General features: G+C 33.0%; 1 protein-coding gene across 1 annotated transcript in view; it reads right to left on the bottom strand.

The window, feature by feature from the left end:
- The window catches only part of LOC140435121 (glycine receptor subunit alphaZ1-like), a 34,554-nt gene that overhangs the window by 11,702 nt on the left and 7,297 nt on the right, over nt 1–15,555 (bottom strand). Inside the window, exons 3-6 of the mRNA XM_072523841.1 lie at nt 11,353–11,452; nt 10,561–10,715; nt 6,587–6,742; nt 1,817–1,954 (exon numbers count right to left, since the gene is read on the bottom strand). Coding sequence (XP_072379942.1) covers nt 1,817–1,954; nt 6,587–6,742; nt 10,561–10,715; nt 11,353–11,452 — 549 coding nt within the window. The remainder of the gene's footprint in view (nt 1–1,816; nt 1,955–6,586; nt 6,743–10,560; nt 10,716–11,352; nt 11,453–15,555) is intronic.

The raw sequence follows: 15,555 nt of genomic DNA, 5'->3' as shown, positions 1-15,555 counted from the left end.
TGATTCGAGGCGACTGGCAGCAACAAAATATCGTTCGTGGCCCAGAAATAGTTTTTACAAATTTTAAATGGACTCTTTCTTTTGTTATTTAGCTTAATGACTTAGGAGAATTTGGAGTTCCAGCAAGAGATTAAATTAAACTATTAATTTTCGACTGACAAACAGCATTCTAATGTCGTTACTCACTGAAAGATATCATCCTATATAAAATATAATAGGCTGACAATTTTGTAATAATAATTTAAATTTCTGATTTGACATTCTCATTTAAAATAACATTTCTTCGACATCGACCTTTTTTTATTTGGAGGGATGGCAAGGTAATAGCTAGACACAATTTTTTTGTAGCAATTATATCTTAACCTAATCTCAGTTGAGGTTATAGCTTATTTAGCTGATATTTAGTAATTGATGTGATTTAGTAATAAATTATGTGTGGGGTTGGAATATACGTTTTCTTTTAAACTACTTCATTTAAGTATTAATCATGCATAATCCTTTTTAAAATTTTATTGGTTTTTAGTTAAAAGCGTAACTGTTTTCTCATGGGAACAAATATTTCGAACCAAAGTGCACATCCTCTTCCCAAAAATGAATTAGCTTAGGCCTAACTTATAAAAAGCCACTATCTGATTTTAGTTATTATTTGTATCAATATACATTCAGACGTATATATTTCTAGTTTATTTAAGATCGAGAAACTCACAATTTTGTTAGTCCGACTTTTTACCTGTGCCTTTGGATTCCAACATCTTTTTTTCTTCAGGCCTATGGCCCTATCTTCAGAGGTCAACAAATTATTATGTGAAAGCAATATTTTATAATGATAATGCTTTTTTGCTGTCAGAAATAGTAACTTTTTCATTTTTTTGCTGTTAGTTATTTTTGAGTATGTTACTAAATTGATACAGAATACATATTGCAGTCACATATTTATTTGATTATATTTTTTTTTGTTGAGATATGTATTAAAGTTTTGATTTAAGTAATTTTCGTATTGAGTGCATTTAAATTGTTTTAAGACTGCAATCTGTTTAAAGTATAAGATTATTAATGACAATAGTTGTCATTATCTGTATTTTTATTAATATATATTTATTAAAAATTTTCAGTATTATGAGTATTAATAAACAATGCTTATTGCTTATTTTTTTTTACAATTCATGTTTGTTTGAAAGTTTAATAAAAATTATTTTTTATTGTGACGTATTATTTTATTTTTGGTTAGAGACGATATAAATTATTTGAATTTTGTTGTAGAAGATCATATAATAATTCTTCTAAACTATTTTATTGAATATATAACCTTTTCTGTTCTGTCAAAAAATGTTTGTTTGGTTTATTTATTTTTGAGTTCCTTTATAAGTTTCAGGTTAAAACTTATTGGCACCCATTTTTCTTTACAGTTTAGCTGTATTCCGTGTTTCTAGTTTTTCTTTGCCAAACTGTGATACTGTGTTATCTATTTATTATCTATCGTTTACCTGTCTGTTTTTGATTTGCACTTTTTATCATCTATATCCTTACCCAACCCTAATGAAGCTCCTTGACTTGAGCAACGTGGTCTTCGTTGAGTATTGTGTACCTACAAGAAGCTTTTTATTATCAACCTTTTTTATTATTTTACATTACACTATATAACCAATGATTTATTAAAATAGAAGTCTTTTATATAAATAAGGAATCGTTGATTATAGTACTCTAAATTAGTGGTTAAAAAACGACATGGTCAAAACGCAAAGATCATTTGTTCGATGCTCCTCCTGCTATGGATAGTTTTGTATTTAAATTAAAACAAATTTTAAAATCTACATACCGTTTTTTTCTGTAGTGTATTCATCGCTTTCTTTAAAATTCACTGGTAATATCCTATATTGTTGATGTTTAATCTCAGGATTAAGAGAAACTCCATGCCCGATCCATTTTAACTTCATCAAGTTATTGGTGTGGGCAACTAAAAATTCAAAAATATTAATTAATGTACCTACTTAATTAATAATGCATTATTTTATAGGGTAGTGAATCCCTTTTAATTTTCATGAAGAGTAAAATAGTTAGATCTGAGGTTGATTAATTATATAAAATTTAATAGGAATTATCATCATCATTCTGGCTTTACAACAATGCGTGGGCCTAGCCTCTTCAAGAATTTCTCTCCAGTCGTCCCTATCCATCGTTTTCCTTCGCCAAGCACGTATTCCCATATTTCTCATGTCGTCATCCATGTTATCAAGGAACCTTGCTCTGGGTCTTCCTCTTCTTTTCTGACCAATAGGTCTATCAAGGAGCGTTTTTATAGCTGGGTTATTTTGTTCATTTGCAGTACATGCCCTTTCCACCTCAGACTTCCTTTCTTAATATGTTTTACAATGTCAGGTTCTTGGTATATTCTATAAAGTTCGAAGTTGTATCGTCTTCTCCACACTTCATTGTCATTCACTGCTCCATAGATTCGCCTTAGTACTTTTCTTTCGAAACATCCTAACATGTTTTCAATAGCATCTGTTGGCCGTTTAAATATTGCGGTTTATCTCTGCGGTAGTATTATTTTCAGTGTTAAGGAGCATTCCAAGGTATACAAAGTCGTTTACTGCTTCGATGACGTTGTTTTCTATAACAAGTGGTATTAGGATTTGTGGTTGCGTGCTTATTTTCATATACTTCGTTTTGTTGGTGTTTATTATTAAACTCATTTTTGTAGCTGATTCTTTTAATGCTACATACTGCTCTCGTACAGCGTTTTACGTTTTCCCAACAATATTGATATCATCAGCATAGGCAAGGATTTGCACTGATTTATTATATATTCAACCAATGTTTGTGATTTGTGACATGCGTATTACTTTTTCCAGAGCCAGATTGAACAGTATACAGGAGAGAAAGTCTCCTTAGCGCAGCCCGTTATTTGCTTCTGACAGTTCCATTGGAATTCGTACTCTACATTAAAATTTTTCGAGAGTTAGTTTTGTTAAATTTATTAACTGATTTGGTATTCCTAGCTTAGCTCTTTCATTGCTTTGAACATTTCTCTTCTATTCACAGAGTCGTAGGCTGCTTTGTAGTCTATAAATATGTGATGATTACCAATGCCATATTCCAGTGTTTTTTTCTAAAATTCCTTTCAGGGTTGCAATCTGATGAGTTGTCGATTTACCAGCTCTGAAATCATCCTGGTATTTTCCTACTATCCGTTCTGCATATGGTGCCATACAGTGACATAATACTGTGGAAAATATTTTATACTCTGCATTTAGAAGCGTAATTCCTCAGTGGTTAGAACATTCAAATATATCTCCTTTTTTGTGTATGATGACAAATTATTCCAATATTCCAATCAAAGGGGAGGAATTGCTGTATCCATATTTCTTTTATAAGCTGCTGTAATGCCATTATGGTATCGTGGCCACCTTCTTTATATAGTTTATCTGGGAGATTATCTATTCGGGTGATTTGTTTCTGGCTAGTTTTTTAACTGTATCTTCAACTTCAAGAATCGTTGGTGGTTCCTCTTTCCTCTCGTCTGTTCCCCTTTCCTCATATCTTTCGTCTTCCAGGTTTTCTTCTTCTTCATCTATATTAAGTGCCTGGTTAAAGTATTCCACCCATCTATTAAATATATCTTTCCTTGTTATTATTAGGTCGCCCTTATGACTTCTACATTATCTTGTGGTTACCTTGAATTCTTTTCTGTTGATGTTAACTTTCTTATAGAATGCTTTGAATTCTTTCTCTCTGTTGAGGTTTTCTATATATTTAAGTTCCTTATTTAAATGGTTTGGTTTTTTTCTTTTGTGTATTCCTTTCTTCTCTTCTTTTTATCTGGTAATTCTCTACAGTAGTTGTTCTAATTTGTCGGGTAACAATTTTTCTATATGCCTAATTTTTTTCTTTTGTTGCATTCTTGCAACAACTCATGTGATAGATGTTGAAATGACTTAATTTCGAGTGTAAAAAATATTTGTTAAGGAGCCGTTAAGAGATCAACTGTATAAAGACAGGCTTCCTAATACACCACTTCTTCCACAACGAGATGACAAGATGGAAAACCGGGTTAGAGACTGTATTTTTTACGCCGCGACGATTATTTTGTAAACATTAAAAGTTTAATTTTTAAATTTTCTGATGACAAAAATATAACAATTTCTTCTGCTTAACGATTTAAAAATGAAATCGTTATACAACAAATCAATTTTCTGAAAGCAACTTACTCCTTTGTACCTGAAACACTCAATAAATTACAAAAAACACAAAGTCCGCTTTCAGGAAAGTGTTACTTTAGTTTAGGAAACATCTATGTGTTCTTGTGAAAATTAAATAATACACTTGCCAAACATGTAGGATTTGCCACGGATATTTAAGTGACAAATATTTTCTGGGAAAAATTTTCGGAACAAACCCATGTGGACCAATGTCTCTTAGCCAACCTAAAATATGCTCGTATCACATTAGTTGATGTCAAAAGTTTTTTTGTTCATAAAAATATTTATATTCTAACCGAAAACAAATTTTTAAGAGAAAATTTTGAGAAACAGTTAATTTTCAACTGTTCTTATGCGAAATCTGAAGTATAAAAAGTACAATTATTTTAAGTTTTGGCTTTATCTATTTAATATAATAAATATACTTTAAAATTTATAGTGTGTTTTGTTGAATGTTGAATGTTATATTGAATTTTTTCTGTATATTATTGACAAAAATAATTTTTTTGCATATTATTGACAAAAGTCTTGCATTACAGTCTTGCTCTCTTTCTTTTCTGTATCGGCAATTATACCAAATGCATTTCTAGTGTAGCTTCCCTCTACAGTCCAAAATATTTATCCTTCACCTAATTATTTTGTCTTCTTTTATCCTTTTTTCGACACATCGACACCAGAGACATACAAATAATATTAAATCTGTACTGGAATCAGCGAGCTAATATAAAAATAGAAGACCAAACATCGGACGAAATAGAAATACGTAGAGTAGTACGACAGGGTTGTATATTGTCACCGCTCTTGTTTAATGTCTACAGCGAACAAATATGCCAAGAAGCTCTCTCACTTGCAAACGAAGGGATAATAGTCAATGGAGAAGTGATCAATAACATTCGATATACTGACGATACTGTGATAATGGTAAGAACAGCGGAAGATCTACAACATCTAGTTGAAAGTATGAATGAGATATGTAATAACTACGGCATAAGGATGACGTCAAAAAAACCAAATATACGACCTTCAGTAAGAATCCAATACATGACACTACTCTCACTATAAACGGTACCCAACTCGAAAAAGTAAGCGAATATAAATACTTTGGAACCCTCATCAATAAAACAGGTGACCAAAATCACGAGATAAAAAGACGTATTGAAGTTGCTAGGTCTATCTTTATAAAAATGAAAAAATTATTTTGTAATCGTGATATTAGTATTCAGCTACTAACTAGAATGTTAAAATCCTCTGTATTCAGTACTTTGCTTTACGGTGTTGAGGCATGGACTCTTAAACAGAGGAATGTTAAAAATCTTGAAAGCTTTGAGATGTGGTGCTACCGCCGTATACTAAAAATAAGTTAGGTGGATAAAATTACAAATGAAGAGGTAATACGCAGAATAAATAACGATCCAGAAGTTATACTGGATATAAAAAAGAGAAAACTTGAATACTTAGGCCACCTGATGAGAGGACAAAAGTACACATTCCTACAAAATATAATGTAAGGGAAAATCCAAGGACGCGGAAATCCAGGCTGTAGAAGAGTGTCCTGGATGAGAAATTTACGAGAGTGGTTTGGCTGTGCTGTACCACTAACGAATTATTCAAAACAGCAGTAAATAAAATTAGATTCGCCCTAATGATATCCAATCTCCGATAGGAGAGGCACTCAAAGAAGAAGAAGATCCTTTTTACTTCGACTCTTGAACTTAAGCAATTTGTAGTCTTCTTCTTTTAAGCTGATTACAAATTATAATTCTAATTAAGTTTCCTGTGATACTCCCCACCCTGAATTTTTTGATACTTTCATCCTGACATTTTACTTTCGGAATATTTTACCCTAGTGTATGACATTATTTCAGGACAGTTATGTCGATTATCGAATACCTTGGTCACATCAAGAGGAACAACGAAAGATATGGGTTGCTGCAATTAATTCTACAAGGAAAAGTAGAAGGAGACCGAGGAAAAAAATCTGCGTACGTGTTTTAACACAACAACCACAAATCTTTTCAGAGCAGCAGTTTGCACAATACAGATTGCCATGATGGTCGTCAACATCCAAAACGGATAGGCACTACAAGAAGATGTCGATAATGGAAAAAGTCCTTTCAGTATAATGTCTTAAAAAGATTTTCTGATATTTGATGCTCAAATGTATTTTCTATCAGTATCATACCCAGTATAATTTTGCCAACACACTCCCAAGAAAATTGTAGTATAATTGCAATATAATACCCATCCTGAAGGACTACCCTGTTAGTTAGTATATTGTTAGGGGGCACGTATCTTGAGTTATGGTTAATTAATCTAAGTAATATTATATATTAAAAAAAGGACAGTGTCTTTGTATCAATCAATACCGTTGTTTAATTAATACTTACAACTTTCGACTGATATAGGACAGATCTGCGTATCCATGGGAAAACTGGAAAACTCCATTTGACAGGCTACAACCGCATGCACTTTTTGTAAAAACCTTATGGTTTTATTTTTAAACAAAACAACTGATGCGTATTTGTGAGCCATAGTTGGCTTGTCTAAAATAGAAAAAATATATTATTTTTTAAGATCAAACTACTACATATACTACATATGCATTTAAAAGAGAACAAGATGCCGAAAATACAGTGTGACGCATCCTACCAGAGGGTATTATTGTAGGGTACCACGGTACTAAAAAGTATTATGGACAGAAAAAAATCTTGTCGAAAAATTTGCTTCATATCAAACGTTTCAGGTAACTTGATGGGACGAAGGATGCTGTAGAAGAATATAGACCAGAGCTTTCCAACTTACAAAGTATTAAGCGCCAAACTAGAAACTTTTGGTTTGGATGTGGGTCGCACTTGAATAATAGGCTATTAGGTTTTTGTAAACAAAACAAATTATTATATTGCTTTTAGAATTATTTATTTAAATTAGCCTACATAAAGGAATGAAACTAAAGGTATTCTAAGAATTCTGTAGTTTTGGTTGTAATAGTAAAAGTGGGATAAAATAGTTTTTTTAATAGTATTAAAAATGACAACAAAAACAAAACTAATTTATCTTAATGTAAACAAAAAAGTAAAACTTACAAAAGTTCAAAATTTAATATAAATAATTTATTTTTTAAATCAACATTGATTATGGTATTAAGGTAAGTAACCTAAATCAAATAGACTTACTTACTTTCCGTGGGCGAAACACCAACAGCTTTAAATTTTGTATTTCCAATGGTTGGCCACATAGATGGCCCTGTCATTCGCTAAAAATAGGCTTTCTTCTGTACAGGTCTCTCTCATCTCTGTGCATGATAGTAGATGGTGACTAGTCTGAACAGCGTCACAGTCGCAGGTATCGTCCTCCTGGTATCCCCATTTCTTCAGGTTACTAGCACAACGTGAAACGCCAGTTTTTAGTCTGTTTAGCGCTTTCCATGTGGGATACGGCGAATTATGTCCAGCGGCCATTTCCTCTGAGGGGGCAAAATGTGTTGTAGCTGACGCTTGCCATAGGTGTCTTTGGCTCTTCGGGAAGGAATCGTGATTTTTTCAGAAAGCTTTTCCGAGATCTTAGTCTACTTGGCTTAACTTGGTGGTCATACAAGATAGCAGGTGGAGCGATTCCAACTGTAGAGTAGACCTCTTCGATAGGTGTCGGTTTCAGGCAAGCAGATATTATACGAACCATTTCATTTAACGCAACATCGACGTTTTTAGCGTGAGCAGAGTTTTCCCACACTAGCGCTCCAAACTCGGCGGCAGAAAAACATAATGCTAAGGCAGAAGTACAGAGAGTGTGTGGTTGTGCTCCCCATTTTGTATTTGTTGATTTGCGGATGATATTATTTCTGGCGCTAACTTTTTTCTTGACATCTTGACAGTGATATCGATAAGACAGAGTTCTATCCAGATGTACGCCGAGGTATTTTGGCGTCTCATTGTGTTCCAGCATCTGACCACGCCATTATACCTCCAGTGTTCTTCGAGCATGCTTGTTTCTAAGATGGAAGGCACACACCTAGGTTTTTGTAGGATTGGGGCTCAGATGGTTTTACAAAAAGGGGTTACAAAAAGACTAACATCATACAAAGAAAAGTAATACAAAAGACAAAATATTACAATCTACATTAGACATTTCAACAAGAAAAATGGGCCTAATTTAAATTCAAATTTAAATTAGTAATCCCTAGGTAGACCTAATGAAAATGGTAAATTTCTAGAATAATATATTCTGACTTGAGTGGGCAAAAAAATGACAATAAGAATAAAAATTAACCCAAAGCATTACATACTAAAAAAAGAACTCAGAAAATAATTTAGTGAGAATACTATGGTCGATCAGCTGCATCTACCAGTACACGTATGCCCACGTAGCTCAGTTGTTGCTAATCTAAAAGATGCAACAAGTAAAAATCTGTAAGTCGACTTATGTACTGATTAATTTCATGGAAGAAAAAACACCGCGGGCATGGGTCCGCAGGCCGCCTGTTGGAAACCCCTGATATAGACAGTTTGCAGATAATCATTGTATATTGGCTAGCGACCAACATATTATTTTATGTTAATATTTAAGTGAAATTAAAACACATAAGAACACCTATATTAAGATAAATAAGAAGAAAATACTTACCCAACATATTTGGAAGAAATTGAGCTGAGCCTGAGGAAGCCTATGATTATATACGGAACATATTAAGAATATTGAGGTAATTAAACTAGAAGAAGATGCCAAGAATCTAAGACATATTTAATAATAATTCTTCTTATGGTGCCTATCCGTTACGGATGTTGGACACTAACATGGCTATTCTGACTTTGTTGACTGCTGCCCTGAAAAGTCCGGTAGTGGTTAAGTTAAACCATATTCGCAGATTATGCAGCCAGGATATTCTTCTTCGTCCTGGACCTCTTTTTCCATGCACTTTACCTTGAAGTATGGTCCGAAGTAGATCATATCGTTGTTCATTGCGCATTATATGGCCCAGGTATTCTAGTTTGCGACGTTTTATGGTTATGACTAGTTCACGCTCTTTACCCATTCTACGTAGTACTTCTTCGTTGGTAACTCTGTCTATCCAAGAAATCCTCAACATGCGTCTATAGCACCACATCTCAAATGCTTCAAGTCTCTTCAGTGATACTTTAGTTAAGGTCCATGACTCCACGCCATATAAAAGAACGGAGAATACGTAGCATTTTAGTAAACGAACTTTTATTTCCAATTTTATATCGTGGCTGTTAAAGATTTTTTTCATTTTGACGAAAGCTGATCTTGCCTTCTTGATCCTTATCTTAATTTCCATCGATTGGTCCCACTGTTCATTTAAGTTTGCACCCAGATAACAAAAGTTGGTGATTTGTGTTATAGGTTGTTGGTTAACTAGTAATTGGCCAGGTGGTATCCTATTTTTGCTTATAACCATGTATTTGGTTTTTGTGATGTTAAAATCAAGCCCAAACCTGCTACTTACTTCTGCCACCCTGGAGACAAGTGTCTGCAGACCTTTAAAACTGTCTGCAAAAATGACAGTATCATCAGCGTATCTTATGTTGTTCAATCGTTCTCCGTTTATAAGTATTCCCTAGTCTATGTCAGTTAGCGCTAGGTTCATAATGTGCTCTGAATATGTATTGAACAATAATGGGGACAGTATACATCCCTGTCGCACATCCCTTAATAATAATAATAATAATAATAATAAATTGCCTTTATTTAGTCTGTAAAAATTTACAAACACGAGATACACTAGGCGAAGTCTAGCTAGAGCTAACCTCAATTTTACAAAGTTAATTTGAAGTAAGTAAAAAATGGAAAAAGTGATTTATAATTTGACATAAATAATAATACAATCTTGAAATGATAGAAAAAGGTAGTCATGTGGCTACTAGAAAAATAATATAAAGAAAATAATTTGTGATGTTATGGGATAAATGATATGAATGATAAATAATAACAAAAATATCTAATGGTAACAATAACGACAACAATATACTATATAATAATAATAACGTTACTGCGATTGTAGTAAAAATTTCTTATAATGCCGCTTCATGAAATCAAGAGATTTACCTCTTAAATTTAATGTCTTCATAACAAAAACATCTCAACAACCAAATTTATTACCACGGATGATTTAAAATTAGTATTACATATTGTACATTTTAGTAGGAGTGATGTCCAAAACATATATGTATGTTTTAAATAATATATATGATAAAGATAAAAAGTTATTCATCTTTTTCTATAGATAACTTGTCTCTTTTCGATTTTTTCTGCACATAATTCCATAAAAATAAGTACACAATAAAATAAAAGATAATGAAAAATTATTTGTAGATACATTATTTACTAATTTTGAGATTAATTTTACCTTCAGTTCTGGAGTTTAAGAAGTACAGATCTGGTTGCCATAAATTCTGGAATATATTCGATGACAAATGTACTGCGTCTCGATCAGACTCGTATATTTCATCTGGAATAGTAATTCTAGTATCTTGCCATTCTTGTTTAACGTACATATCTATGCTAAAAATATTATAATATGGATATTAAGAATACAGTACCTATTAGAAATTCCCGAAACAGGTCAATTTTTAATTTTAATTTACTGCTAGCTCAGCAAGGAAAATCTATAAATTGAGAAAAAAAATGGGGTTCCATTTAAAAAAAATGGTGATGACGTCATCATACTAAGATGGTTCACCCTGTATACTAAATTATAATTTGAAAAAATAGTAAATTAAAATCAAAAATCGACCTGTTTCGGGAATTTCTAATACTGTTTATTTTCTAATAATGAATTTATGCGTTACTTTATGGACGCACTGTATAAAATGAATTCATTAATAGCTTTTAATATTTTATTCGGGTTCGGATGGATATATGAATAATAAACTTTACATTCGTTATTTAAAGTATCACAATCGAAAGTAACATTTGCTAGAATTTTTAGTTTTTCTAGTATATGCCGCATAAATAACTTATTCTTAATGTAGTGATCATTTTTACTGTGAAATGAATTAACTGTACTCGATTTTCGAATCAATAATAGCACAGTTTTTATTGTCTTTATACATTATTTGGATTAATAATCAATATTATTATATTTACGAATAGGTTTTACCTAGTATAAACCTAAAGGTTTTATTTAAATTAAACTCACCTAAATTCCATGCTGTTCACATCAATAGAGCTTATAACATAAATTCGCATACTAAAACCAACTTCCATAGGTTCTCCAAATAGAGTAGGAGGTTTCATATCTAAAAAATGTAAATAACTTAAATACCAATAGATGTAATAAAAGAACAATGTATAGTACCAATCCATATAAACCATACAAGTTTGAAATTGTGAGTATGAGCTAACCAGTACATAACGTAGGACATACTGTCTGGGAATGAAAGCTTTTATTACCAACACATATTCATTCATATACATATACATATACAATACATATACATTCACACATAAATACCATGCTTAATCAGCAAATCATCAAAGAGTCGCACCACAACTGACTCATCATACGATGAGTTTTGTGCTGCTATTAGAGCGCTCACAAATCTTGAGGTGTAACACCATCATGCTCATGGGATGCATGATACAAAGGGAAAAGTGACTAAGAGATGTCCCAGAGATAAGCTACCGCTGTGGGTTATAATCTTGGCACGGTATGGACACACTTCCGTAACTGACAGTATGTTGTGCCGTGCCATAAGAATAAAAGCAACACGAGACAAGAAGAGATGGCTAAGATATAAGTGAACTTTAAGACTAAAACAGTAGCTTAAATAGACAAAAGATAGACGAAAATGCCTAAAACTGGACCCCCATTTTGTTTTTCAATTCATGCGTATGAAAAATAGCAAAAAAATTTTATAAAAGTACATACCATTTACTTCATTACGTTATAATTCATTTATACTCAACTTTCATTAATAATAATTAAAAATTAATATAAAAAATATGTATTTTCCAAAATCCAGCCTTTGGTGAATTCGGAAAATAGTTGCTAAAAGTGGACCCCCTTAAAAATTATGAATAAAGTTGTACCAATAATTGGAAAAAAGTATTAAATAAAAGAAAACATAATCTACTTTTTAAATAGACATATATTGCAACAATTTCCAATATATAAAACATAAAATATACAAAAATATTTAGCACAATTATTAATTTATCTGCAAAAATCGCATATGTAGGCATCCTTATCAGCCCCAGCACAATCCACATGAGCCCACAACGAACACATAATGCACAAGACCCAAAGTTCGCCTTTACAATCTTCCGAATATTTTCTGTCACAAAATATGCACAAAGCGTCATCCTCTTTAGATGGTGACATTCCCGGAATAATGTCCAATTCAGATGTTCCAGAAGAGACACTGATTTCATCTTCGGTGTCCGAGTCTTGTTTCTCAAAATTTAGACATCTTTTTACTATCTCTTTCCCTTTTCTAGAAGGTCCTGCTGTCGAACAACCTTTTATGTCGCGGTTGCCTTTGAAAATTTGATCACGTTCTTGCTGTTCAGTTTTCATGGCTACTTTAGCTTTTTTAGATTCCATTAACTTGAATTTATAAGGAGAAGCTGTGATGATTGTTGAACTGCAGGCTTTTTGTCCCCTATTAGTGGTCCTATTTTTCATTTTTGGAATAGGAGTAATTTCAAACGGGCTTATCATAGACGATTTTGGACTATGAGGATTGTCAGATGTAGATGGTAACACAGGATTACCTTGACCTGCCGAAGATGTTGACGGTTGATTTTGGGTCAAACTCTGCATTAACTTGTGATTCATTCATCGTCATAACACATTTTTCACTGATCGCTGTAGAGCTTTCATTACCTGCCGTTTTTTGCTTTGACATGGATTCGTAGAAAGATGAATCTCGCATTTTGTTTGCTTCTTCAATATATTCGGCATCAAAAAACAGCTCCTTGTTGAGTGGGTATATTCCTGTGGCTTTAAACTTATTGATTGCAATTTCAGCTGTTTGACATTTAATGTACCTATGCTTTGCCAAAGAGCTCCTATAAAAGGAATTTTAAATTATATACCTTTTATAAAGGATTTGTAATAAATTTTTTGGCGTTTTATTGTTTCTTAACCACTGCCTTATTTCCTCACTGTAATAAGTTTTGAAACAACTCATGAAACTTTTGTCCAAAGGTTGAAGTTTGTGTGAGGAGTGAGGTGGTATGGACACAATGGTAACACGGTGTGTTCTTGCCAAATCGATCACTTCAATAATTTGAGTGTGACTATAATGGCCATCTAAGAGTAACAGCAGAGGTTTCTCCTTTGTAGGATGGACAAAGTCGATAAAGTGCTTAAACCATTGAGTGAAGCAGTTGATTTGAATCCAACCTGAAGGATGCACTGCAAAAATTGTTCCTGAGGGCGCTCCTTTTTTCAATTGTTCACTCATATTTTTTCTCGGAAAAATCACTAAAGGAGGTACGAATGAGCCAGTGGCATTCATACAAGCAACAGTCGTTATAAGGGCTCCACGTTCTACTGATGTCAGGGCAGCAATCTACCTTTTACCTTTAAGGCCTATAACTTATAATATTCATTTTTAACGTACAAATCCTCCAGAAGCTGATAAAATTTCTGCGCATTTTCCTTATTGAAACCAAGAGCCCTGCTATAAGATGTTTTGCTTTCTTTCTAACAGTTTTGTTTTGTGCCGTTTAAGAAATAGATTGGCCCACTTTTTACCACCTATTTCTTCTTTGAATGGATGATTAATGCCATTTCTCTGGGCCATTTACTTATCTTTACTTAATCTCATCAGCGTTTTCTTCGGCACATTAAAATATTTACTCGTCTTCTTCCACCCCTTCATCTTATTTCGAACTGCATCAATGGACTTAGTCATTTTAGACGGACTCCACTTTCTCTGTTCGACCTTCCCCATTTAATTGATTTTTAATCTGTAACAAAATTGCAAATCATAGAAGTGCGAAGTTGCATAACAGCGAAGTTTTAAATCTAAAAAATAAGGGGTCCGCTTTAGGCAACTACGGGGGTCCGGTTTAAGCGACTATAGCATACATTTTAATAATGTCATAATTTTTTAACCAGACCATTATATGAACTATAGTGAGAAACAATGACCTCAAACCCTATTATTTAAAATAACATATAGATTGAATAGCTTACCTGCTAATATCTCGAAGAAATAATGAAAAATATAACACAACGTAAAAACTTTCCACACAACCAACACACGTGCAAAACGACTGGCAAGCAATAAGTGAAGTAGCCGGCTTGTGTACTTTACCAATGAGTCATGGAACTCTAATATACCATTTGCACTCATTGCCGCCACGATTCAAATTAAAACGTACCAAGAAAGCTAGGGGTCAGCTTTAGGAGGATGGTCCACATTTGGGCACTTTCCTCTATTATAAAATATAAAAACAAGTTTTCCTTTCTGTTGAAGCGAAAATTAACATGACAGAACGCAGTTGCCAACTGAAAATTATATTTTGTAGCTTGGGAAGGACATAGAATTGAGTACGTATTCTAAATACGTAAATAAAAATATAAAGAGATCGTGTCGAGTGTCGACCCTGATCGCATAATCTGTTTTGACTCAAATAGCTCTCGATAATTCCAATCAAATTGATAAAATAATTGCTCGTAGAACTAAGTTCTCACCATGCGTCTCAAAGTATATAGGGGTTTCCTACTGGTAGATAGATGCAACAATGCTTTAAAATATGGATCTAGAACGAGAAATTTAAGCAGGTATAATTTGCACTTTGGTTAACGTGATACGAATAGAAAAAAAAGTATTCAGGCAACTTCGGCCACTTTCTGTCCACGCCTGAACATAGGCTTCTTTCATATTCCTCCATGCTATCCTGTCTTCTTCTATTTAAAATCATTTCAAACCACCTATTTCCTGCATATTTTTTTAAATTATGAAGCTATCTCTTCTGAGGTCTTCTGACGCTACGTTTTCTCTGTCTTGGTCACCAGTGTGCCTGTTTAATTGTCCATCTGGTTTGATCTTGCCGAGTTACATGACCCACCCATTGCCATTTCAGTTCTGCATTTTCAGTTCTGTTGTCAAAGGTTGCTCTTGGTAATATACAGGCATCGTCAACTTTTTTCTTCAGATTTATAGGGATATTATTATTTAACAAAAAAACACTGAAAACTTTTGTTTTCAAAACATCCACAAAATTTATTATAGTTTATTATAACTACAGCCGTTTCGGCAGAGTGCCTTTCTCGAGTAATCTATGTTTAGTACGCCTTTACACTTAATAGTTTTCAACTGAATAAGTTAAGGAGGAGAGAATTGTTTGTCTGAACTTGGTCATTCAGAATTGTATCTGTATTTTT

Source organism: Diabrotica undecimpunctata, chromosome 2 (genome assembly GCF_040954645.1).
Source record: "Diabrotica undecimpunctata isolate CICGRU chromosome 2, icDiaUnde3, whole genome shotgun sequence".
Classification (NCBI taxonomy): Eukaryota; Metazoa; Arthropoda; class Insecta; order Coleoptera; family Chrysomelidae; genus Diabrotica; species Diabrotica undecimpunctata.
This window is presented reverse-complemented; position numbering and strand designations above follow the sequence as displayed.